At 40.1% G+C, this 27,597-nt stretch overlaps 2 protein-coding genes across 9 annotated transcripts in view; both read left to right on the forward strand.

The window, feature by feature from the left end:
* Nucleotides 1-27,597, forward strand: part of NRF1 (nuclear respiratory factor 1) — a 147,727-nt gene that overhangs the window by 16,653 nt on the left and 103,477 nt on the right. The gene's annotated exons all lie outside the window — the stretch shown is intronic.
* Nucleotides 14,487-17,653, forward strand: LOC112818502 (elongation factor 2-like). Its single transcript, XM_073899185.1, has one exon. The coding sequence runs from the start codon at nucleotides 14,576-14,578 to the stop codon at nucleotides 17,069-17,071; it is 2,496 nt and encodes an 831-aa protein (XP_073755286.1). The 5' UTR covers nucleotides 14,487-14,575; the 3' UTR covers nucleotides 17,072-17,653.

Raw genomic sequence — 27,597 nt, forward strand, 5'->3', positions numbered from 1 at the left:
TTGACAGAGAGACACAGCGAGAGAGGGAACACAAGCTGGGGGAGTGGGAGAGGGAGAAGCTGGCTTCCCGTGGAGCAGGGAGCCCAATGCGGGGCTTGATCCCAGGACCCTGGGATCATGACCTGAGCCGAAGGCAGACGCCTAACGACTGAGCCACCCAGGCGCCCCTATAAATTTTGATATTTACTGTATTAGAAATTAAAACTGAGAAATGTTTTAAAATGTTTAAGTTAAAAATAACAATAGGACACCCACTATATGTTAGAATAGGTGAAATATGTTTATAAAAATAATTTATTTTTTTAATAACTATATTTTTTAAAAAACTATAATAAGGGGTATTTTACAGTTTTTGCAAATCCTTCTAATGTCTGGCTTGATAGAAGACAGTTGAATTCTGTTTTTGCACTCAGTCTGCTGAGTACGTTGCTTTGGTTAAAGTAAATGGAAAAGATCTGATCTTATACCAAATATATAGATGGGAAAGGGAAAAGCATTTTAAGAGCCTTTTCAGATAATTGTGGATATTCTTTAATATTACACCAAAACTCAGCAGTATTAATTTCTTCAAGGTGATTTGCGGTGTAGGTTCTGAAACCATAACTGTACTTTGTTTCATTGAAATCTATTGGCTTATCATAGACTTTGAATGACTCTTTTAACCCATCCATGATTTTGTAACATCATACATAGTCATTTGGAAGATACCAGTTTACTGAGTTACGCAAATTTCCAAATGTTGACACAAAAATCACATTCAATAACACTACCATTGATCTCATCAGAAAAGGCTTTTAAGTAATGGAAAGCTGTCAAGCTCACTGTGGCAGATAAAGTTTTCCAGAATTCTAATTATCACTTGATATAGCAGATTTTATCTTTGGCAATAAATACTGTCAGTTATTTTCCTTGGAGTGACAGGTTCACTTTGTTGTTTTTTGGAAAAATATGTGCCGTATACCCATGTCTGAATAACCATATAGTCTGTCTGTTAGCCACTCTTTGAAGTAAAAATGGTGTTTTTTGGGGGGGGGAGATGTAGCTAATTGAGTTTGCAACTCAAAACATGATATATGTGCTTTTTGAAAGAGCATGCTTCTGAATGCAGAAGTGCTTTATGAATACTTTCCGTTTGGTTATACAGAATAGTAAAAAGACAAGAACTCAAGTGTGAAGATTTAATAAAAATATATAACTTGTACTTTCATCAACACATTCTTCAGTAAAATTGACTCTTACTGTGTGCACATGAAGATTAAGACTATATTGTTCTAAAGTGCCAGTAGTTTTACCCTACTGTTGCTTTTGCACGTAAGTGCAAATATAAGCACAATGAAAACGGCAAATGTCTTGGTTACTAAATTGTTCTGAGACTAATTCGAATGTGTATGGGGGGGATGGAGCTGGTTTCCCACACATACAGCCAACCAATTCTTGGGCACCAGCAGGATGCCTGAGAATTCAACTCATTTCTGACAAGGACTCCGTCCAACTCAGAATGCTAATCACAAGTCCAGGTTATTACCTGTACTTCTGACTGTAAGTCAGAGGATCCCATGACTTCCTTCTCAGGTTCGATTAATTTGCTAGAGTGGCTTGCAGAACTGAGGGAAACACTTAATTTTACCAGTTTATTAAAGGATATGATAAAGGAAGTGAACAGCCAGGTGAAGAGATACACTGGGCAAGGTATGGGGAAAGGGCGTGGGGCTTCCATGCCCTCTACAGGTGCACCACTCTCCCAGTATTTCCATATGTTCATCAACCTAGAAACTCCCTGGATCCAGTCCTTTGGGTTTTTCTGGAGGCTTCAATAGGTAGTCATGATTGACTAAGTCATTGGCCATTGGTTGATTCAACCTTCAGCCCTCTCCCCTCCGAGGAGGTAGGGGGTTGCGGCTGAAAGTTCCAACCTTCTGAAAACGTGGTTGGTCCTCCTGGCAACCAGTCCCTGTCCTTTGGGGGGGGGGGTTCCAAAGCCACCTTCATTAACATAACAAAAGACAACTTCAGTTGACCTTATCACCAGAAATTCCAAGTGTTTTAGGAGCTGTGAGCCAGTAGCTGGATGGAGATCAAAATACATGTGGTTCCTCAAAAAATTAAAACTAGAACTACCCTGGGGCGCCTGGGTGGCTCAGTTGGTTAGGCGACTGCCTTCGGCTCAGGTCATGATCCTGGAGTCCCGGGATCGAGTCCCACATCGGGCTCCCTGCTCAGCAGGGAGTCTGCTTCTCCCTCTGACCCTCTTCCCTCTCGTGCTCTCTCTCTCTCATTCTCTCTCTCTCAAATAAATAAATAAAATCTTTAAAAAAAATAAAACTAGAACTACCCTATCATCCAGTAATCACACACTGGACATTTGCTCAAAAAATACAGAAACACTAATTCAAGGAGATACATGCACCCCTCTGTTTATTGCAGCATTATTTGTAATAGCCAAGATAGGGAAGCAGCGCAAGTATCCATCCATAGATGAATGAATAAAGGTATGGTTGTATATATACCAGGGAATATTATTCAGTCGTAAAAGAATGAAATCTTGCCATTTGCAACAACATGGATCATCTAGAGAGTATTATGCTAAGGGAAATAAGTCCGAGAAAGACAAATACCATAGGATTTCACTCATGTGGAATTTAAGAAACAAAACAAATGAACAACAAAAAAAGACAAAGCAAGAAACAGACTCTTAACTATAGAGAACAAACTGATGGTTACTAAAGGGGAGAGGGGTGGGGGATGGGTGAAATAGGTGATGGGGATTCAAGAATACACTTAACATGATGAGCACTGAGTAATATATGGAATTGTTGAATCACTATATTGTACACCTGAAACTAAAAAAACTTAAAAAGTACATCTGGATGACCAAATATATATTTCTTAAAATCACAGTATTGCAGTTATATGAAAATAGATTTGATCTTATGGGTCCCTTGAAAAAGTCTCAGGGGCTCCCGGGGTTCTACTGTTCACTCTGAGAACTGCTGCTATAAGCTGTGTGAGGGCTAAACTAATCATTCAGATGTCCCTCTTCAGTTTCCCTCTTCCGGGATTTCACACAGAAAAGGTGCTGAAAGAATACTTGTTTAGTGAATGTGGTATGATGACACTTAAACAGGACAGAACTTGGTGAGTAAAATAATGTAGGCAGTCTTGATTAGGCAGCTTTCCACAGACAGTTGTTGAGGATAGGTTGGTCAAATGAAATATGGATGATAATATATTTGGTAAATGCAAATTATGATATAAAGAACTAAATATAAGGTGATATTAAAATGAGAATTAACTGGTTTCAGAAATGCACAGGAAAAGGACACGTGTACAAGTACCCACGGAGCCGACAGTTCCAGCCTTGTTAGGCTTCTATTAATGACTCCTGTAGTTTTTGGGTCCTTAAATTTGTAGTAGTCTAAGAGAGGATCCTCAAGTCAGATGGATTTGATCTGTAAAGCAAACATCTCATTTAAATTTCAATAGGTCATTGCTCTTGCTTGTAAAGTCTTTTCAAAAAGGGTTACAGAAGCTGGATGTTAAAAACAAATCACTTTTGGGCGCCTGGGTGGCTCAGTCGTTAAGCGTCTGCCTTCGGCTCGGGTCATGATCCCGGGGTCCTGGGTTCGAGCCCCGCATCGGGCTCCTTGCTCGGCAGGAGGCCTGCTTCTCCCTCTCTCCCTCTCCGAGCTTGTGTTCCCTCTCTCGCTGTGTCTCTCTCTGTCAAATGAATAAAATCTTTAAAAAAAAAAAATCACTTTTTAGGAAGAATAGTGAATAAAAGTCCTTGTGTTCATATAAACTGCAGATCCAGGTAGATAGTTTTAATTGAGTCATTTTCCCCTTCAAGGGAGCCTGTCTGAAGAATACCCTAGTGTGATTATAGACTATTGTTCCCACCCTCCCCTTGTTTTTTGGGGCAAGGAATTGGGTGGTAAAATGGCATGATATAGCCTTTTCTTTTAGTGTGGAAACCTCAGTCCATCTAGCTACGTTTTGATAATTTCAGTTTGCTAAAATAGTACTCCTTTTGTTTTCTGGTAATTTGTTTGTTACACTCTTATTTCTGGTTTAGGGCTAGGTTGTGGGAATGGGCAGTGAAGTTGAAGGTGGAAATGGGGAGAAACAGTGCTAGTTCTAAACCATGTAGGTCTTCCTTACCTCCACCCCAATCCTTACTTTTTTTAAAAAAAAACCTTTTACTCCTATCACAAGTAGAGATTGTAAGAGATAAGCTAAGGCATTTCTAACAATCAAAACCATACACTTTTTTTTTTGTTTCAAGTTAAAAGTTACTGAATCTATTTTGAGGAGTATCTTCAAACATCTTGTGAATTTATCTTTTGTCCTTGAAGGTCATTGCTTCAAATTACAATGGATACTACTGAAAGCTTGGGTAGGATAGCCATTACCTAGACTTGGGTCACTGTCATAGCTATGTAACAGTGTGAATGGGTGTAGCTAGTACAGGGGTTGTGTTACTATGTGAGCCACTTTTGTGGTGCTGCTTGTGGTAGGTGTCATGTGCTGGTTAAAATCCATTTTAAATCACCAAGATGAAAAATACCAGTCAGAAATTAATCTTATTTTTACAACATCTTTAAAAGCCTAAGTACTGTTTTTAAACTGACTAAAGTAAAAAGTCTGCTTTCAGATAGGGTTGTTAAGTGGAAATGTAAAATGAGGTCATATTCAAAATAATTTATATATTACATTGGACAGATTTAATTTTGAGCTATGTGCAAGGTACGGATTAGAATGTTTGCTACAGATATTTTATGGAATGTAGATTTTAGATTGTTATTTGCTTGTAAATATACACATGAAAACCCACCTTTAGAACCCCTGCTTTAAAATTTCCAAAGAATTTTCTCACTTGTAAATGATACGTTTATCTCTATTATCTTCTAGTACCATATTCCATTAAAGTAGTTTGAAGAGATTGGGGTTAAGTACTACTGCTTTGGCATGACTTCTGTAGCTGCTGCTTTAACAGAATTTTGAAATACTTTGGGCATAAAGAAGGGTATAGAACAATTTAATGAATACCATGTACCTACTACACAGCTTAAGAAATAATGTATCATAGATATTATTGAAACCTCCTAGACACTCCTTCCTCATCATAGTCCCCTTCCTTCCCAGCTTTGACCATTATTCTGAATTTGATGTTTATCATTCTCCTGCATTTTAAAAAACTTTCTCTTTGTGTGTTGTATCCATGGAAAAGACATAATATTTATTTTTGTTTTTAAATATTACACAAGAAATTAATCTTTATTGATCTATATAGTTATAATTTATTCATTTAACATGCTGTAAATATTTGATTTAATGGAGTGTGAAAGTAATATATGATCTTTGTAGAGAACTTTAAAATAAAGTACAAAAATGAAAATATTTGTAGCCTTGCCATCCGGAGATGCCATGATTAATATTTGGGAGTGTTTTTTGCTTTCCTTCTTCCTACTTAAGTCTATGTATTTTTGGTACCTTTTAATATATAAGGATGCAGTTTTATGGATTACACAAAATTGCAAAGTAGCCACATAAAGCCTGTAAAACCATTTTAGTTGATTCTTTGTAAGAAATAGAAAATGACTGAGCATTACATATTAGACACATACCTGGCAAATTTACTATTTATATGAAATATTGTGGCATATTTCTTAGTATAGAAATACTATAAATGGCATCTAGAAAGAGGTAGTATTGTTAAGCATTTTTTAAACTTACAGAGATTTTTATAGTAAACAAATTTACAGATAAGTGATGTTTATGATGTTTATCTCTAAACATTAAGTACTGTTTTGGTTTTAGCCATTTTTTATTTTAAAAAATGAAAAAGATGAAATACTTAGGTATACATATAACAAAATATGGACAATGTCTGTATGAGGAAAACTACAAAACTCTGATGAAAGAAATCAAGAACTAAACAGATTCCATGTTCATGGATAGGAAGACAGTATTGTCAGGACGTCATAGCTTGAGCCTATGGGTCCTGTCCCCTGTGCTTTAATAAAAACACCTTTTTGCGCGTACACACAAACACGCACACGTGTGCATAAAAGTCATAGCTTGATCTATAGATTCAGTGCAATCCCAGTCAAAGTCCTAGCAAATTATTTTATGAATACAGACAAACTGATTCTAAAGTTTACATGGAGAGGCAAAAGACCCAGAATAGGTAACACAGTATTAAAAGGAGAAGAACAAAGTAGGAAGACTGATACTACTTGACTTCGAGACTGTCTATAAAGCTGCTGTGATGAAGGCAGTGTGGTATTGAAGGAATAGACAGATCAGTGGAACAGAACAGAGAGCCCAGAAATAGATCCCCATAAATATAGTCATCTGATCTTTGACAGAGGAGTAAAGGCAATAGGATGGAGCAAAGAGAATCTCTTCCAACAAATGGTGCTAGAACAATTGGAGATCCACATGCCAAAAAAATGAATTTAAATAGACTTTACACCCTTCCCCAAAATTAAAGTGGATCAGAGTTCTGAATGTAAAATGTAAAACTATAAAACTCCTAGAGGATAGCATAGAAAATATAGGTGACCTTGGGTATGATGATGCCTTTTTAGGGACAACACCAAAGGCAAGATCTGTGAAAGAAAGAATTGGTAACCGGTACATCCAGACGATGGAATATTTTAGCACTAAAAAGAAAGGAGCTATCAAGCCATGAAAAGACATGGAGAACCTTAAATATGCATTACTAAGTGAAAGAAGCCAATCTGAAAAGACTACATGCTGTATAATTCTAACTATATGAGAAAGTGGGGTTTGGTTTGGTTTGGTTTTAACAAGGCTCTATGCCCAATGTGGGGCTTGAACTCATGACCCTGAGATTACAAGTCACTTGCTCTGCTAAGCCAGCCAGGCGTCCCCAAAAAAAGTCTTAAAAAAAAAAAAGCCTACAATGTGTATTTCTGTACAGTTTAAACCAGAATACTATGTACTTTGTATAATTTTATCTTTTCTTGGCACCTTGATATTACTGTGGAAAGCACTGATTACTGAACAGTATTGGAACTTCTTTTGGCCTCAGTGCCTGTTTGAACTCTTGTGCACTTTTTAGTTAGAACGTTATTAGCAGTGTTGAGAAAGCTCTGACAGCAACATCATCTTTTCATTAGATGAAGCTGTCCCACCTCCCTGATTTCTTCAGTCTTTCCCACCACCATGCCTCCTATACATTCAAATGTATTTAGCTTTATATAAATTAAGCTATGCATACTTTACATATAAACCATATTTTAAGAATAAATATATATTATGTAAGGTATAACAATAAATATCACATATAATATCTAACTATTCAGCATTATCTAACAAAAGGCTAAAGGCTATGATTTAGAGTAGAGGAGCCCCTGGCTGTGCCTGAAAATCCCGATACCCCACCTTTACCATGATTTCTTATGGGAACATTGATTTTTGACACATATTTTAAAAATTAATATACTTTATTTTTTAGAGCAGTTTTAGTAGAAAAACTGAGCAGAAACTATAGTAAGTTCCTGTCTACCCCCTCGCCACCCCTTCCTTCTATTAACATCTTGCTTTAGTGTGGTAAATTTCTCACAGTTGATGAACCAATATGAACTAAGGCCATAGTTTACATTAGGATTCAGTATATTGTACAGGTATATATATTGTGTGTTTTGACAAGTGTATTATTTTTTATAAAGATTTTATTTATTTATTTGTCAGAGAGCGAGAGAGCGCACAAGCAGGGGGAGTGGCAGGCAGAGGGAGCAGCAGGCTCTCTGCTGAGAGTAAGGACCCTGAGGTGGAACACGATCCCAGGACCCTGGGATTACCACCTGAGCTGAAGGCAAATGCGTAACTGACTGAAGCACCCAGGCATCCCTGGGCAAGTGTATTATGACATATCATCCATTATGGTATCATACAGAATGGTTTCAATGCTCCCAGATCCTCTGTACTCATTCCCTCCCTTATTCCAAACCCTGATATTTTCACTGTTCCCATAGTTTTGCCTTTTACAGAGCGTCATAAAGTTGGAATTGTTACAATATGTAGCCTTTTCAGATTGGCTTCTTTCACCTAGCAGTGGGCACTTAAGGTTCCACCATGTCTTTTTGTGTCTTGGTAGTTCATTTCTTTTTACTGCTGAATAACATTCCATTGTCTGGATGTACCACAATTTGTTTATTCATTCACCTATTGAAGGACATCTTGGTTGCTTCCCAGTTTGGCAATTATTGAGTAAAGCTACTATAAACATTTATGTGCAGGTTATTGCGTGTACATAAGTTTTCAACTTATTTGGATAAATACCAACGAGTGTAATTGTTAGATCATATAGTAAGAGTATGTTTAGTTTTGTAATAAACTGCCAAACTGTCTTCCAGAGCGACTGCCATATGTATTTTTAGGTCGCTCATGCTTTGTGAAAAACATTACTCAGATATGTAAAGGAATGCTTGTCCTGTGATAGAATAATGCCCTTATGAGTGGTTGAGATCTGTAGGGCTGGCTGTCCCTCCATAATAACAACTCGTTGTAGTTTGTTCTTGTCTGCTTTTTCTTTTCTTTCTTTCTTTGATTGATTGATTGATTCCTCCCTATTGTTCTTACTCTCTTTACCCTGCTCTACCACATCTCCTGTGTTAGCCTAGGGAATCAGAACTACACTTGTTAGAATAACATACAAATTTAAAAGGCAAAGTAAGACAAAATTAAATCCTTTCCCAGGGTCTCTTGGCTATATTATGAATGATTGAAATTGCAGCATTCAGTAAACGTGTTGTTGCATTATCAGTTTCACTCTACATAATCTTCAGAGATGAAGCAGTACATTAATAAAAACTGCTTTCCTTTGCAATTTGTTAATAATAAGGAAAGTGTATAATTTTTTTTTTAAGATCTATTAATTTGTCAGAGAGAGGGAGAGAGAGCACGAACCAGGGGGAGCGGCAGGCAGAGGGAGAAGCAGGCTGCCTGCTGAGCAAGGAGCCTGATGCGGGATTTGATCCCAGGACCCTGAGATCATGACCTGAGCTGAAGGCAGATGCTTGACCAACTGAGCCACACAGGCATCCCAGGAAAGTGTAGAAAATGTTTTAAGACTATGATAGCAGAAGAGTTTTGGTTTTTTTCTTACATTTCTCTAGGAAAGCCTTTCAGCTTCTACTGTTACAGTTCTCAAAGACACTAAACCTTTGGTTAAAGCTAGTTTTGTACCATCTGTGTAATTCTGTGTGTACATTTGTACACACCCCCAAATGCAGGAGAATTATGTATCAGAAGATTATTTTCTTCCAATAAGTGAAGGGCAAGGATTGAATCAGATTTTTATCTGGGGTATGTATCCATTTCGCCTGAGACAGCCTTCCTAATATACACCTGTGGACCCCATGTTGCAGAATTTGAGTTTGTGCTCCCTTACTTTCTGTGTATTAGTTTGAATGAGGATGTGCACAAGTCCACTTCTCCAGTGCCCCCAAGTGGTTATGTGTGCTTTGTATGAAGGTGTCTAGTGATGGGAGAACTCCCTGTTTTCTGACAACTCACTCTGTCTTCACACCCCTGTTAGAAAAAAATGATCTGTTAACCAGAATTCTGCCCTACCTACCCTAACTCCTTAACTATTTTTTTCTTATTGGGGCCACATACTATTTATGATTCGTCTTCCCCATGTTAGCCCTTTAATATTTGAGAGGTCATTTTCCTAAAGTCCTTTCTTCTCTAGGCTTAGACATATCCATGTTTTCCAACTGTTTCTTATACTATTGGGCTTTTCACAGTCCCAGTGCTTAAAAAAGTAAAGTGCCCAGCACTAAATACAGGTGTGGTCAGGCTGATGCAGAAGTCACCTTTCATTATCCACATTTGTATGTGTTGCATGTCATATGCTCATTTCCATACTAAGTTTAGTGTGAAATTTGTCCAATGAGAATTTATTATTTTTAGGCTGTTTGGAGTCCTTATGGACTTTGATTTTACCCTCCATGGGTGTATTTCACTATCTTCAGCATCTCTAGCTATCTACTTGACCAACAAATCTTTTTTGACTTTTTGGTCTCCAAAACTGTCCTTTATCTGCTTTTTTCCCCACTTGTTTTTCTCAGTGGCACATTCCAGTTTCTATTACTTTGATGGATATGTATAGCTAAACATGACCCTCAGACAATAGAAAAACATACATTGGCAAAGCCACTAAGGAGTTGTGTGCTTGAATCATGTTGAATATCATGATTCTTTTCCCTTTTTATATATATAATTATATATATTTTTATGTTTCTTTTCCCTTTTTATATATATAATGTTTCTTTTCCCTTTTTATATATGTTTCTTTTTCCTTTATGTTTCTTTTCCCTTTTTATATATATAATTATATATAATTTTTTTTAAAGATTTTATTTATTTATTTGAGAGAGAGAGAAAGTGAGAGAGAGCATGAGAGGGGAGAGGGTCAGAGGGAGAAGCAACCTCCCCACTGAGCAGGGAGCCCGATGCGGGACTCGATCACGGGACTCCAGGATCATGACCTGAGCCGAAGGCAGTCGCTTAACCAACTGAGCCACCCAGGCGCCCTAATTATATATAATTTTTATTATGCAAGGGTTTTTTTTTGCTATTTTGGAGCCAATTCATATGTCTTTTCTGCTTTCTCTACGCTTTTCTGGATGTATTTGAAAAGACACGGCTCAGGGACTATGTCTCTCATGCCTAGCAGATAAAATGACCTTGGGGCCAGTCTGTATGGCAGAGGCCTTAACAGGAGACTAATTCTCAGGCCGCAGTTTCCCAACTGCACGATGGAAGACTTACATCAGGGAGTTTCCACTTGTGCTCCGTGGAGTCCTCAGGAACCTCAGAGGGCTTGCAGGAGATGAGGAGGATGAATGGTTATAGCTGTCTATGTTTCCCAGCTCCTTCAATAAGAGAAGTTCTACTTTTATCTCATGTTTTCAGGTTCCACATAGAATTCTGTTTAAAGATGGGACACCTAGGTGGTTCAGTCAGTTAAGCGTCTGCCTTCGGCTCAGGTCATGATCCCAGGGTCCTGGGATCGAGTCCCACATCAGGCTCCTTGCTCAGCGGGGAGTCTGCTTCTCCCTCTGCCTGCCGCTCCCCCTGCTTGTGCTCTCTCTCTCTCTGACAAATAAATAAATTTTTTAAAAAATTTAAAAAAGCAGAAAGAATTCCCAAAGAACATCATGCAGCTTTGGCGGTCTGTATATGTGTCTCTGTGATTCCATGAGCTTGGAGGCCATTCTCAGATTTTTCATTTGGTAAAGGGGGAGAGAAGGGCTTATTACGGTATTTGTTGTTTTCTTTCCTAGACCTGGAAATCACCACCACCACCCCCATTATAAAAGTAATTACGTACTTATTATTTTAAAGGGAGAAGAAAATTATATAAAAGAAATAGTCTTCATAATTCTGCACAGAAGAGTATCCTTAATAGTTTCAGTATGTCTTTGTAGAGATTATTTTGTTTGCTCATAACCATATCCATAATTTTTTTTCTGAATGAGACCACATTCATTCTAGCAGATTTTATAACCTGTTTTTTTTTTTTCAGTTTCCAACAGTGTACATTGTGGATGTTTTCTGTGTCAGTACACATCAGTCTACTTCATACTTTAATACTTCTGTAGTATTCCTCAGTACTAATGATTTATAATTATACTAAGTCAGAGTGAATATTCCTTATTGCATAACACATGGAATCTGTTTTAAAGTATAACCCTAGTTTTATTTACATACTGCTACTGGCATAGTCATTTATTTTTTATTTTTCATTTTTTAAAAAAGATTTAATTTATTTATTTGTCAGAGAGAGCGAGAGAGCACAAGCAAGGGGAGCGGCAGGCAGAGGGAGAGGGAGAAGCAGGCTACCTGCTGAGCAGGGAGCCCGATGCAGGCCTAGAGCCCAGGCCTGCAGATCATGACCTGAGCAGAAGGCAGACTATGACTGAGTCACCCAGGCGTCCCTGGCACAGTCATTTTTAAAAAATAGTTTACCCTTTATTCCCCTCCTTTTGGGGTAGTGATATTTGTTGCTTTTTTCCCCCCCAGTTGCTTCTCTTTCCTCTGGTCTGATTACAGATCAAGACCTCAGAAATATTATTCCAATTAAGCTACAGATGCAGATAGCCCTTTTCTTTTAGGCAATCACTCTAATTTAATGTCCCCTTTAATAGTTACAAGTCTGTTCTTAAGAACAAAATCTTGGCAGCCAGAATTATACTTGACACTTTTATTCCAGTGTATTACTGCTGGTGAGAAACGCAGTTGACTTGTTTTGACCCAAGTGAGCTCAGTTCTAAGAGGCTAGGAAGGTGGGTGACAAGCAGCTTTTAGTGGTTTGACAGCCAGCTGCAGGATGTCTATTGTGGCCAGGACCAAGCGGCTGCTCATAAATGTATATGGTAAATTACATCGGATGGTCCCTTTTACCCTTCTGTTTTTTACCATTTTATTAAAGATCACATGGAATAACTGGTAGTGGAAAAAAAATTTTTTTTATTCTTACAGGATGATTATTCTTTTTAGTGCTCTATAATTCTTCAAATATTTATTCTAAACATGCAACATTTGATAGTCATGGAAAAATTTTGTTGTTGTTTTTCGAACAGGAAATATAGTGTAAATGTTATTTAGGGAGCTTTTATTCCTTTAGAAACTTAGGGTAGCATTCCCCTACCCCCCTTAGTTTAGGGATATCTTGTACAGGTTAAACAAATTCTAAAATGGAAATGTTATTCCTACTTTTAAGAAATCATTTTAATTTTATATTCAACCACTTTCTAAATTTCATTTATTTCAGTCTTGAAACATATGTGCTTTTTTACTTTTCTCTAACTTCCTTTTCTTCTTTTTTTTTTAATAAAGATTTTATTTATTTGTCAGAGAGAGAGAGAGAGAGAGAGAGAGAGAGAGCACAAGCAGGGAAAGCAGCAGGCAGAGGGAGAAGCAGGCTCCCCGCTCAGCAAGGAGCCCGATGTGGGGCTTGATCCCAGGACCCCGGGATCATGACCCGAGCCGAAGGCAGGCACTTAACCGACTAAGCCACCCAGGTGTCCCTCTAACTTCCTTTTCTAATCTAGGGTTCTAAGATGATTTTTTCCTTCTTATTACTGTTTGTAACTTTGATTAAATGCTATCCTAAATTTAATTTTGTAAGTAATTCAAGATAGTTTATTTTAATGGATTACAGTGAATGTGGGGATTTTTATTTCTGAATGGGTACTATTAAAAATTTAGATGTCTGATGCTTTTTGAAGTATTTATGGATAGAAACTGTTATTACCTATGTCATTTAGAAAGGTTTGTTTTATTTGTTATTTATATTACAAAATCTCTGGGTACTGTTTATCTTTGTCTTAAAAAACGTATTTCATGTATTCTTAGTCCAAGTCATTTAGTAAGTTCTATATATCTCAGTTTTCAGCACATGAATTTGAGTGATCATTGAACAGTTCTAGGGTAAAGTTGAGGTAAAGCACTGAATAAAACAGAAAACTCTTTGCCTTCATGAGCTTACTTTCTAGTGGGTTGAGAAAAAAAGAACTAATAAACAAATATTGCATCAGATGGTGATGAGTGCCACGGGGAAAATGATGTCAGCCTGAGATTGTCTCCATACTGCTCAGAAGATTAATCCTCAAAATGCCAAGGCTGCAAATAGAAATGTGGGTTATATATAATGGACTTTTTCTTGACTATTGATTATTGATTGATGTGCAGTTTGAGTGGATTCCCATATATATTGTCTGCTCCCTTTCATACCACTTTCAGTGTCACAGCTGTATTAATAATTCTTAGTGTGGTTCTATTTGTTGCTTAAAATAATACCTTCCATAGTGACTTATAGTTAAAAAATTTTTTTCACATTTCATTTTTTTAAGTGGCTATAGCATAATAGTTAAGGTTGAACCTAAAATTCATTTGACTGTGTTGGACCTACAAAAAGTGATTTCAGTTTGTTCTAATACTGTACTACACCTACTTTTATTTTTATTTATTTTTTAAAGATTTTATTTATTTATTTGACAGAGAGAGCGCGCACACAGAAGCAGGGGGAGCTGCAGGCAGAGGGAGAGGGAGAGGCAGGCTCCCCGCCGAGCAGGGAGCCGGATGTGGGGCTCGATCCCAAGACCCCGGAATCATGACCTGAGCCGAAGGCAGCCGCTTAACTGAGCGACGTAGGCGCCCGTGTACTACACCTACTTTTAAAAAATAAAATATGAACAGGGTGCCTGGGTGGCTCAGTCGGTTAAGCGGCTGCCTTCGGCTCAGGTCATGATTCCGGGGTCTTGGGATCGAGCCCCACATCCGGCTCCCTGCTCGGCGGGGAGCCTGCCTCTGCCTGCAGCTCCCCCTGCTTCTGTGTGCGCGCTCTCTCTGTCAAATAAATAAATAAATAAATATTTTTAAAAAAATAACATGTGAACATGTTTTGTAAACTATAAAGCAGTATGCATATTGTCAAGATTTAAATTTTGTTGCTCTTCCGCCATCGTCGCCGCCATCCTCGGCGCGACTCTCCTCGCTCGGGTCTGCCTGGGAGAATCCACCGCCATCCGCCACCATGGTGAACTTCACAGTAGACCGGATCCAGGCCATCATGGACAAGAAGGCCAACATCCGAAACATGTCCATCATCGCCCACGTGGACCACGGCAAGTCCACGCTGACGGACTCGCTGGTGTGCAAGGCCGGCATCATCGCCTCTGCCCCCGCTGGAGAGACCCGCTTCACTGACACCGGGAAGGACGAGCAGGAGCGTTGCATCACCATCAAGTCAACGGCTATCTCCCTCTTCTATGAGCTCTCGGAGAACGATTTGAACTTTATCAAGAAGAGCAAGGATGGCTCTGGCTTTCTAATCAATCTCATTGATTCCCCCGGACACGTGGAGTTCTCCTCGGAGGTGACTGCCGCCCTCCGTGTCACCGACAGTGCCTTGGTGGTGGTGGACTGTGTGTCTGGTGTGTGCGTGCAGAGAGAGAGGGTGCTGCAGCAGGCCATTGCTGAGCGGATCAAGCCTGTGCTGATGATGAACAAGATGGACTGGGCTCTGCTGGAGCTGCAGCTGGAGCCTGAGGAGCTCTACCAGACTTTCCAGCGCATTGTGGAGAATGTCAATGTCATCATTTCCACTTATGGGGAGGGAGAGAGTGGACCCATGGGCAACATCATGATCGACCCTGTACTTGGGATTGTCGGCTTTGGGTCTGGACTCCATGCTTGGGCCTTTACCTTGAAGCAGTTTGCAGAGATGTATGTGGCCAAATTTGCTGCCAAGGGCGAGGGCCAGCTGGGGCCTGCTGAGCGGGCCAAGAAAGTGGAGGACATGATGAAGAAGCTGTGGGGTGACCGGTACTTCGATCCAGCCAATGGCAAATTCAGCAAGTCAGCCACCAGCCCTGATGGCAAGAAGCTACCACGGACATTCTGCCAGCTCATCTTGGACCCTATTTTCAAGGTGTTTGACGCTATCATGAATTTCAAGAAAGAGGAGACGGCAAAGCTTATTGAAAAGCTGGATATCAAGCTGGACAGCGAAGACAAAGACAAAGAAGACAAACCACTTCTAAAGGCTGTGATGCGCCACTGCCTACCAGCTGGGGACGCTTTGTTGCAGATGATCACCATCCATCTGCCTTCGCCCGTGACGGCCCAAAAATACCGCCGTGAGCTCTTGTATGAGGGGCCCCTGGATGACGAGGCAGCGATGGGCATTAAAAGCTGTGATCCCAAAGGCCCCCTCATGATGTACATTTCCAAAATGGTGCCAACCTCCGACAAAGGTTGGTTCTACGCTTTCGGTCGTGTGTTCTCTGGGCTGGTGTCCACTGGCTTGAAGGTCAGGATCATGGGCCCCAGCTACACCCCTGGGAAGAAGGAGGACCTCTACCTGAAACCCATCCATAGGACAATCCTGATGGGCCGTTACATGGAGCCTATTGAAGATGTGCCTTGTGGGAACATTGTGGGTCTGGTGGGCGTGGACCAGTTCCTGGTGAAGACTGGCACCATCACTACCTTTGAGCATGCCCACAACATGCGGGTGATGAAGTTCAGCGTGAGCCCTGTTGTCCGGGTCGCTGTGGAGGCCAAGAATCCAGCTGACCTTCCCAAACTAGTGGAGGGTCTGAAACGGCTGGCCAAGTCGGACCCTATGGTGCAGTGCATCATTGAGGAGTCCGGGGAGCACATCATCGCAGGGGCTGGGGAGCTGCACCTGGAGATCTGTCTGAAGGACCTGGAGGAGGACCATGCGTGCATTCCCATCAAGAAATCTGATCCTGTAGTCTCCTATCATGAGACTGTCAGTGAGGAGTCGAATGTGCTCTGCCTGTCCAAGTCCCCCAACAAGCACAACCGGCTGTACATGAAGGCTCGACCCTTCCCTGATGGCCTGGCTGAGGACATTGACAAGGGCGAGGTGTCCACCCACCAGGAGCTCAAGCAGCGGGCCCACTATCTGGCCGAGAAGTATGAGTGGGATGTGGCTGAGGCTCGCAAGATCTGGTGCTTTGGGCCCGACGGCACTGGCCCCAACGTCCTCACTGACATCACCAAGGGTGTGCAGTACCTCAACGAGATCAAAGATAGCGTGGTAGCTGGCTTCCCGTGGGCCACCAAAGAAGGGGCTCTGTGCGAAGAGAATACGCGTGGTGTGCGCTTTGATGTCCACGACGTGACCCTGCCTGCGGATGCCATCCACCGTGGGGGGGGCCAGATCATCCCCACTGCCCAGCGCTGCCTCTATGCTAGTGTGCTGACTGCCCAGCCCCGGCTTATGGAGCCCATCTACCTTGTGGAGATTCAGTGTCCAGAACAAGTGGTTGGTGGCATCTATGGTGTCCTGAACAGGAAGCGGGGTCATGTGTTTGAGGAGTCCCAGGTGGCCGGCACCCCCATGTTTGTCGTGACGGCCTATCTGCCCGTGAATGAGTCCTTTGGCTTCACCGCTGACCCGAGGTCCAACACTGGCGGCCGGGCCTTCCCCCAGTGCGTTTTTGACCACTGGCAGATCCTGCCCGGGGATCCCTTCGACAACACCAGCCGCCCCAGCTAGGTGGTGGCCGAAACACACAAGCGCAAAGGCCTGAAGGAAGGCATCAAGGCCCTGGACAAATTATAGGCAGCCTCCCCTGCAGCCCATCTCCCCGGTGGGACTCAGCACAGCCCCTGTACCCGGCTGACGATCGACCACAGCAACAAGCTCTCGCATTCTCCATAACACCTCGAGACTGTCCACGGGGACGCTCCACCTGACAGGTTCTGGGGCCCACTCAGTGCCATCACTCAACATGAACACTTGATGCCGTTTCTTTCGATATTTATTTCAAGATTTCAGAGGCAACAGAAATGCCCTGGCAACAGGGACTTACTTGGCCAGTGGGGGTGGGGGAGATGGGATGGGACACTCAATACTTTCTTCCATTTCAGAAACTCAGATGTCCAAAAAAATATATAATGCATTAAGAGGTTTATTTGGGTAAATGGCCCGTAGTGGATTTTCCCCCCAGGGGGAAGGAACGAGCGGGTAGACCTTTCTCTTTGGACAGAAGCTAGAAGGCAGGAAACTGTGCGGTGTCACCGTGAGCACCTCCAGCTGTATTAGTGCCATTGGAATAATAAATTTGATGTGGTGAAAAAAAAAAGATTTAAATTTTGTTTCTGCCACTCCCTGTTTGCTCTAGAACACTTACTTAACCTTATTGTGCCTCATTTCATCTTATATCAATGAGGATAATAATTAACAATACCTCATAGAATTGTGAGGGTTACATGAGATTATGTACAAGTCTTAGAAAAGCATCTAGCACATAGTTATAAGGGCTCAATAAATGTTAGCTATTACTACCCAATGAGGTGGGCATTATTCTCAGTTTTGCAGAAGCTCATAGAAATTTTAGGATTTTTTTCCCCAAGGTTGTGCAACTAGAAATCAAAATCAGGCACTTCTTCTTCTTTTTTTTTTTTAAATCAGGCACTTCTGACACCAGGTTCTGGCTTCTTTCTGCTTACACTACAGCAGCTCTTAGTAAAAGAAAGAAAGAAAAAATATTTATATAGTAATTTATAAAGTACATTCTTGAATCTCTCCAGTGGCTACTTTAACTTATTTGTGTAATTACCTGTTTTTATAGACGTTTGACATCCATAAAGAAAATTGACAGAAATCTGTAAACTGAGATATGATAGGTTATTGCAACCTAGTGTTTATATTGTTACCTTAGGAAAGATAATAGTGGCACTTTTATATTTTATTTGTTGAGAAATTAATGAACCCTGATAATAAATGTTGATCTCAACCTTCCTAAGAATATAGTGTAGTTCTTAATTCTTCAAAAAAAGAGCAAAAATAAATGTTAAAAAGCAATTAAAAATAGTTTTTAAAAAGCAGTTCGAAAGCATCTAAAAGCAGTTAAAAAAAAACCAACACACGTAAGCCACCAATTCAGTACATCCTACCCAGCATTTCCACATGAATATCTAATAGGCATCTCAGTTGTTCTTCTGACATTCATTCCCATTTCACTAAATGGCTATTGTGTTCTAACAGTTGCTCAAACCAAAAACCTTGGAGTCAATCTTGACTCCTCTCTTTCACTCTACCCTGCATCCAAGTCATCTGAAAATCCAGCAACTCTCTCCTCAACACCTGCACCTCCACCTCTGTCTGCTACTCTGGTCCAAGCCATGCTTATCTTTCACTAGCCTTATAATTGGTCTTCTGCTTCAACCCTTTTCCCTCCCTTCAGTCTGCTCACACATAGCAGGCCAAGTGAGGCTTTAAAAACATAAATCCGAAAATCAGACTGCATCTCTGCCCATCTCATTCAGAGTAAAATCCAAGGATCTTAGGTAGCCCTCAAGGCCCCCCAAGTCTGACCCTGGCTAACCTCTCTGGCCTCCTCTGCCTCTTCTCCCTTAACTTAGGGTGCTTCAGGCATACGGGCTATTTTGCTACTCCACCATCACTCCAGGCTTGGTCCTGCCTCAGCATTATTTGCATTAGCTGTTCTTAACTGCCTGGGATACTCTTCCTTCAAGTATTTCATGCTCTCTCTCTCATTTCCTGCAGATCTGAGTTCAGATATCTGGTCAGAAAAGCAGTCCTTGACCAGTACCTTGCCCCCGCCTCCCTTCTTTCTGAAATATTTCATTTACACACACACACACGTATATTTATATATATATTCATATATACATTCATATACATATGTGTATATATATGTGTGTGTATATATATATTTGGTTTTTGTTTATTGTTGATCTCCTTCCAGTAGCATGTCAAATCCAAGAAGGCAGGGATCTGTTTTGCTGTCTCCTGTGTCTGCATCAGTGCTTGACATAGTCGGTGATAATCACGTATGTGTTGGATGAATGAATGTATTGAATCTCTTGGCAAGTCCTTATCTCAACTGTCCTTTCACGGCACTGGGTATTGGCTTCTCTCTTCATTTGGCTACCCTGACACTGCTGTCTTCTCATTCTCGTTTCTTCTTCTAACCCTTGCATTCTCCTTCATGTGTTATTGTTTTTTCCTCTTTAATATACCCTTTGAATATTCCCCAAGTTTGCTTCTTTTATTGTCCAACTTTACATATTTACAACTATTATATACATTTCCTGGTCAGTTCGATTCATGCTGTCTGCTTTCATTACCATCTCCTTGTTGGTGCGTGCCACACTTAAACCTGCACCTCCACTCCAGCTCTGGGTCTCTGTTCCGCTAGCTCATGTGAATATTGTCATGAACTGCCTTCCTGTGCAGTTCTGCTCTTTTCCTGTTCCTTGCCTTGGTTAATGAGCCACTGCCTAACCAGCCAGAGGAGTGGTCGTCATCCTGGACTTACTTTGCCCTCACTGTTCACATCCAGTTGTTCACTAAATCCTTTCCATTTTTACCACCTGAGTATTTCACACACACTTTTCCTCCCCATTGTCTTAGCTCAGGCGTCCATGAGTGCTCCTGCCTGGACCATCAAATTAGTTACCTGACTGGCTGGACTGCCTCTAGCCTCATCCCACTCAAGCCATTCTTTAGCCATCCAGTGTTACTTATTTTATTTAGTGAGATGGTGAATACACCATCCACAAGTTGTGCACAATTTATGGAAAATACAGTAGATACTGAGGTGTTGGTTATTAGATCTTGACCATTCTGCATATACTTATTTCCAGTGATTGGTTTGGTTCCCATTTTTACATGTTTTTTATTTTCATGTTTCCATAATAATCTAATATAATCTCATAAATAATAGGGACTTTCATAGCATTTAAAATTCAGTTTTAAAATAATTTTTATAAAATGGTATAATGATTACAAACATAAAAATCGTGTGCACAATTCTCCATTTTCCTCAAAACAATTGTTTTTTAACAGTTTTGTTCTCTTTCCATCTACTGAAAGTGAGAGTGGGTAATTAGCTAAATCATTTCATCTGGGTGAAGAAGAAGATGAAATCAGTTGCCCACCCTGGTCCTCACAGAGACCGTTGCTTCAAAAGACATGGCTTGGAAACTTCATGAATTGCATTTATTCCTATGGCTGGGAAGCATGCTGTCAGGCCTCTGAGATTGTGGGAACCAGTCCTTAAAGTAGCTATATCCTTTCAGGCAGAGATGGTGGGGGCTTCAGGAGGCCTGGTAGGAAGCCTGGGGTGGGTGACTGCAGGTACAGTTTTTTGAGAAAGTACTTCAGTATGCATATTTATAGTGCAAATTTGTTATAATACAAATTCACTGCACCCTGAGTAAACCCCAAATTTTGGCTTGGAGATACGGACATGATAGTTTGGGATAACGGTTAAGGAGCCCAAGCCAATAGTGGTTAGATTGTACTCCAGGCAAAGAGGGTAAGTCTCTGACGGAACGAATGGAGCACTTGATTGGAAGCCAGGAGCTGTGGGTTTGAATTTTGGCTTTGCTGCTAACTAGAGATGTGACTTTGAGTAACTCACTTAACCTTTCTGGGTTTCAGCTAAATCTGTAAAACGAGAAAATCAAACTAGATGGTCTCCAAGGTCTTCAGTGTTTTTTAGTTTGCATCTGGTTGAAGGAAAGCTCCGTGGATAGTTGAGCCTGACCAGTTATCAAGATAGAAGGATATAGTTGGGGGCACCTGGGTGGCTCAGTTGGTTAAGCGTCTACCTTAGGCTCAGGTCATGATCTCAGGGTCCTGGGATCAAGCCCGGCTTTGGGCTCCCTGCTGAGCAGGGAGCCTACTTCTGCCTCTGTCTGCTGCTCCCCCTGCTTGTGCGCTCTCTCATTCTCCGTCAAATAAATAAAATCTTTAAAAAAAAAAAAAGGATATAGTTAATGGGAGTCAGAGTGAATAGTTACAGATTTTTTTATCCAACCTTCATCTGGGTATTATTTGCACTTCCTAAAAAAATCAAATAGCAGGAAAAAGCTCATGATGAAAAAAACACGGTTCCTGCCTCATCTCTTTTCTTCCATCCCCAGCCTTACTGTCCAAAGACAATGTTTAAAAACTATTTCACTCTTTTTGTTTGTAGCTTCTCCCGAGGTCACTTTCATAAGACTTATTAATATGTATAAACTTCTGTTCCTTATACACCAACTTTAGAAAATATCTTGTAGATTTTTTATATGAAAAATAAGAAACAACTCACTTTTTCTGCCCTTCCTCTGTCTCCCATTAGTTGATATTTATATTATTTATAGACTTATTATCTTTATAATTTTAAGTGGTAAACTTTTATTTTTTTGATCCATCAACTTTCAATAAGGTCTTAATCTGCCATTTTGCAAAATGGTATAAGTATCCCTGCACTTACTTCCCTCTTCCCATATTCTACCTTTTGGGAGCTATACTTCCCTTTTTCATTGTCAAGGTGAAAATTTTCTTTCTGTCCTCCATCCACTGCTAAATGTTATGTGCTTACTTTTATGTTTAGATTGCTGTTTTTACTGCATTACTTTTCCATGCCTGCTCTAATAGCAAGTCCAGAATCATAACTATGTGATTAAACAATTAACAGATTTATATCCGTTAGAAACTAAGGAAATAATCAGGTATATGTGAAAGACTTTCCCTTAGTCAATCATTCGTTTACTCATTTATTCAACAGATATTTATTGAATATCAGAATTGTCATCACAGTCCTACTTATAATAGTGAAAATTTGGAAATCAATCTAAATGATTGACTTTAGGGAATTAATGAAATAACTACTGCACACATTTATAAGGGATGCTCTGCAAACGTTAGAAAATGATGTGCAGATGTTAATAACATAAACAGTTTTATTCTATATTAAATTTTAAAGTATTTATAAAATAGTACGTACCTTGGGGCTCCTGGCTGGCTCAGTTGGTAGGACATGCGACTCTTGATCTCAGAATTGCGAGTTTGAGTCCCGTGTTGGGTGTAGAGATTACTTAAAAATAAAACCTTTAAAAAAAATAGTATGTACACGATAGCCTCACTTTTGTTTTTAAAGCGAACAAAATAAAACCGACCATAGAAGAAACTTGGCAGAAGAGGGATGCTAGAAACATACATACCAAATTGTTAACTTGGTAGTGTGGCCGTCTCAGGTTGTAGTGACTTCTGTTTCTTTTTTGTTTTTCTCACCTGTATTTTCTCATTTACCCAAAAAAGAACTTGTTGCTTCTCTAATAATACATTTTTAACTAAAAAAATTAAAAATTACCAATCATAGTTTTTCTTGGAACACTAATACTAAAATAATCTGGGAGTATCTGGTAAGAATTCAGGAAATACCTGTAAAATGAATGACAGAATGATTGAATTGCAGATTCCTAGATCTGTAGTATTGACACTTATATCTTCATAATTTTATCCAGAGGCAAGTGCTAGTTCAGTTATCTCAGAAGAAAAATGATGCATTGAACTGTCCACCAGAATCTAAGAAACAGCTTTAACTAACTGAATGTTGGCTGTGTAATGACAGATCCAGCAGGATTGAGGCCTACCACAGAAACAGCCAGGCAACAATGCTATATTTGACAGTAAGCAGGATCTGAAATAAAAGTGTCCTTTGTGCTTGTCTGAGACAGAGGGGTGGGTCTTACAGCAATTTAAGTTATTTCCTCTGAATGGAAATTGAGGCAGCCTCTGATCCTGCTGTCACATGACAAGTACTTATTTGATTTTTGGTAATTTGGGGAGCAGCTGTGGACAAATGATTTTTCTGCAAAAAAAAAGCCAGCTGTGTTCTGACCCATTAGCAAATACCTGGGCATACTAACCTCCCTATCTACCATGTTCTAACCCAGGGATAGCTTCAGTAACTCACCTGCTTTTTATTGATATTTGTGGCTGTTAATAAGCATCTGAATATTTGCAAATGCATTTTCTAATCCTTTTTATCATTGTCATCAACCCTCCATTCAGGGCACTGTGATAAACACAGGGTGGAAAGCTGTAAGGTGTTTTACAATGTGGATAGACTACTTTCCTCTGACAGGTGGGTCAGCAGTAGCTTTATTGTTAGCAGATTAAATTGCAGTGTAAAGCAAGAATCTGGAGTGAAGGAGTGGTGGAGTGGTGTTCCTTTGGTCCGCAGACTTTTCCTGAGTCTACTGTCTGGATGTTCCCTGATGCCTCCCCCTCCCCCCCCCCCCATTACGCCATGTGACTTCACAAGCTGTTGCCTCTGCCTGCAGTGCCCTTCTTTCATTCTGGCAACTGACGAACTCTTGGCTGAAGACTCATCTCCTTCATGATATCCACTTGATGCCCTTGCCGCCTTGTCTTCTCTGTGCTTCCCTAACCCACTGGTGACTTTCACTGAAATGTGATTTTTGCTTTTTTAAATGGCACATGGCTTCCTGCTTAACTTTATTAATTTGTACTTATATTTTTAAGCTTATAACCCAGGGGATTAAAGAAACCTAATAGGGGAATTGGGCAGGTAGGGTCTTCTATAATGAGTAAAAGAAAGCTTTACTTTGGATTGTGAACATCTGTAGGGCAGCTGAGAGACCTTTGCAATGTTGATTTTTTCACGAGGGACAGATTGGTCTGAATTACTGTATAAGCCTATTGTATTAGAACTTTCTTTAACAATGATGTATAATGCCTGTGATTAGAAGCAAGTCATTTTGAAACTTAAAAATAGAAATGTAGAGGGGTGCCTGGATGGTTCAGTCAGTTAAATGTCACTCTTGATTTCAGCTTGGGTCATGTTCAGGGTCGTGAGATAGAGCCCTGTGTCGGGGCTCCTTGCTCAGCGGGGAGTGTGCTTGAGATTCTCTCTCCCTCTGCCCCTCCCCCTGCTTGTGTGCGTGCTCTCTAAATAAATAAATAATCTGGGGAAAAAAATGTAGAGCTGCACAATTCAGTGTGGTAGCCACAGCCACATGTGGTTAAGTTAAAATCAGTTAAAACTAAATAAAATTTAAATTTTAATGCCTTAGAACATTTTCATGTGGTCGATAGCCACATGTGGTTAGCACCTAGTGTTTTGGACAGTGCAAATTTAGAACATTTCCATTGCAGACATTTCTACTGGACAGTGCTCATCTAGAACCTATAGAAGAATTCATGTATTTTAAAGCATTTGGTGAAGTAGATTCACCTAATTCTTTTCTGTGGAAGGATATTGCAGTTGAAGAATTTTAAGCAACCTGAAATTCCCTGTGCTTTCTTGACATTTTTCTTTGGTTGTGGCACCCTCTAGTGTTTCAGTTTTGGTCTAGCTATATTATCATGAAATAACCTATTTGTGATTTGAGTCCAAGAACATTGAAATATTTTGGAAAATTTTGTGTTTATATGCATTTTTCTAGGGAAGAGGCCTGTAGTTTTCACACATCCTCAAAAGGATCCATAATCCAAAAAAGATCAAGAAATACTCTCGGATAGAGGTCCTTCCTTAAATGGCCAAACTTTGTTTTTTTTTTTTTTTTTACAGATTTTATTTTTAAGTGATCTCTACACCCAGTGTGGGGCTCAAACCCACAACCCCAAGATCAGGAGTGTTCTGCCAATTGAGCCAGCCAGGTACACTTGGCCAAAACCTTTTAGTTTGTGATCTATAAGCAGTTTTTCTCCCAATATAAAAATAAATCATGGGGACCACTGGGTGGCTCAGTAGGTTAACCATCTGACTCTTATCTCTGCTCAGATCTTGATCTCAAGGTCATGACTTGAAGCCCCGTGTTGGGCTCCATGCTGTGTGTGGAGCCTGCCTAAACAAACAAAATTCAACAAAAAATAATAAAATAAATCCTGTAACTTTCCTTTTGACATTTCTATGCTTTGCTTATATTTCTGTGTGGAATTAATAATGATAATAATAGGTAACAGTTATGTAGTACTTATTATATTCCATGTCCCATTTTAAGCTCTTGTACATATTTACTCATTTGGTCCTCAGTAATTTTATTAACTAGGTTCTATTATTTTCCCCATTTGAGAGATGATGAAACTAAGGCATAGAAGTCAAGTGAAACTTCTCTAAGGTGCTAGTGAATGGCAGGGCAAAGACATGAATCCAATAATACTTAAGCTTCAGACTCTGCACTCTTAACCACCTTGCTTGTAGAAGTGAGGTAAAGCCTTAAAGCAAGTATGAGGTGGAATGGAGAAGAGACTTTGCATACCTTTGTGCACTTTGTGTCCAGTTATATAATAAGAAAAAATAGGGGCGCCTGGCTGGCTCAGTCAGTAGAGCCTGTGACTCTTGTTCTCAGGGTCATGAGTTTAAGACCCATGTTGGGCATGGAGCCTACTTTTTTAAAGAAAAAATAATAACTCTAAATTGCTACCAGCCACACTGGAAATTATACTTAGTACCCACTGTTGATTTTCGGTAGATATGCATAGACCTATGTAGTCTGTCAAGAACTTAGAGTGGTAGATGAGGGTCAAAACTGCCATTGCTACCGTATTTTCTTTGATTGGTCCAAACACCTGAACTAGTCTATTAATTGAATAATATGACAAATCTTTTTGTGACTGTCACTATTAATCCCATAAAAAGACATTTATTGTATTACTGTGATGTTGATTCTAAGGTTTCTGGAATGTTAGACTTATTAAGTATCTTAAAGGATAAGTAAGGGGCACCTGGGTGGCTCAGTTGGTTGATCAACTGCTTTCGGCTCAGGTCATGATCCTGGAGTCCCGGGATCGAGTCCCGCTATTGGACTCCCTGCTCAGCGGGGAGTCTGCTTCTCCCTCTGACCCTCTTCCCTCTCATGCTCTCTGTCTCTCATTCTCTCTCTCAGATAAATAAATAAAATCTTTAAAAAAAAAAAAAGGATAAGTAAGATGGGGCGCCTGGCTGGCTTAATCCATAGAGCATGCGCCTCTTGATCTCAGGGTCCTGAGTTCAAGCCCCACATTGGGCATAGAGCTTACTAAAAATAAAAAAAAAAATAGGTAGGATACACTCAAACAGATAAAAGTTTGTATTTATATCTCCTACCTCCCTTTCTGTCTATACCCTCTTCTTACTTGTAAGGCTCCCATTTCTCTCTTCATGGTTCATATTATAATCTCTAACCCAGCCTTTTTTTAATGATTCATCAGACTCAAGATTTTGAATTCAACTTCTATCAGTGTGTGGAAATACAAACCCTAGTGGTGGACTTACAAAAAAAAGTCCTTAGAATCTACTTTATTGACAGTATAAAATACATTTCATTATCTTGACTTGTACAAGTCAAAATAAACTTTTGCTTCTTACCAGGACCCTATGAATTATTTCTGATGAGGGTACATATTTTCTTCCCTTTGTATCAATGAAGACCTAGTAAACCATAGGAGATATTTCAGAGGATTTCATTCTGGGAGTGGGTTACACGGATATTGGAAGACTGAAGTGGCAAAAAGCAGACACCGAGGTAATCCGGATATTAATAATTATGGGAAGCAGCCACCACCCCTAGGGCTGGGGGAACAGAAGAGAAGATTCTAGGAGCTCAGAGGGGCCCCCACACAGCTGGTAACTGGATCTCTGAGTGGGATACCAGGCAGCTGGTGCTTCACCACCAGAGAAGAAGGGGCACAGTTGGAGTTGGGAGAAAGGTTTGGCCTCTTTGTTGGAGCAACACTGATAGGAATGAGAATAGCAAGGAAATTCTTCTCCCTCTCTCTTCTCAATTTATGCTGTTGCCTCCCTTCAGTAAAACCTAACAGGAAACTGGCAGGCAAATCTGGTAAAGGTTGACTGACCCAGCCCAGAGCTGGGTCAAGAGCACATCAGAACAAGTATAGAAGAGAGCACTTGGAAGTGAGAGACGAGATGAATAGCCAGGGCAACCTTATAGGGAAATCACAGAAACTGTAATGCCTGGATTTAGCTTAGTAATTAAAGTATGCAAACCAGTTACCCCCAAACATTTATTAAAGAGCAAATTATAATAGCAACTATTCATAAAGACTTGATGGAACCAAGCCCTGCCTTCAATGAGCTTACAGTATTGTTTTCTTAGTACTGTGGTTACTCATCCTTAAATCATTGTGACGTTGTGTGGTAAAGCTTGTTTTTCTCACATATTCTATAAAAGCACTATTATTAACTGGATTCTTGGGCTGTTATTAATATTAATGAATATTTACAAATTTTATCAGCATATCAGAATTAAAAA

Source organism: Callorhinus ursinus, unplaced genomic scaffold, assembly GCF_003265705.2.
Source record: "Callorhinus ursinus isolate GAN/ISIS: 27379988/994484 unplaced genomic scaffold, GSC_fseal_2.0 scaffold12, whole genome shotgun sequence".
Lineage (NCBI taxonomy): Eukaryota > Metazoa > Chordata > Mammalia > Carnivora > Otariidae > Callorhinus > Callorhinus ursinus.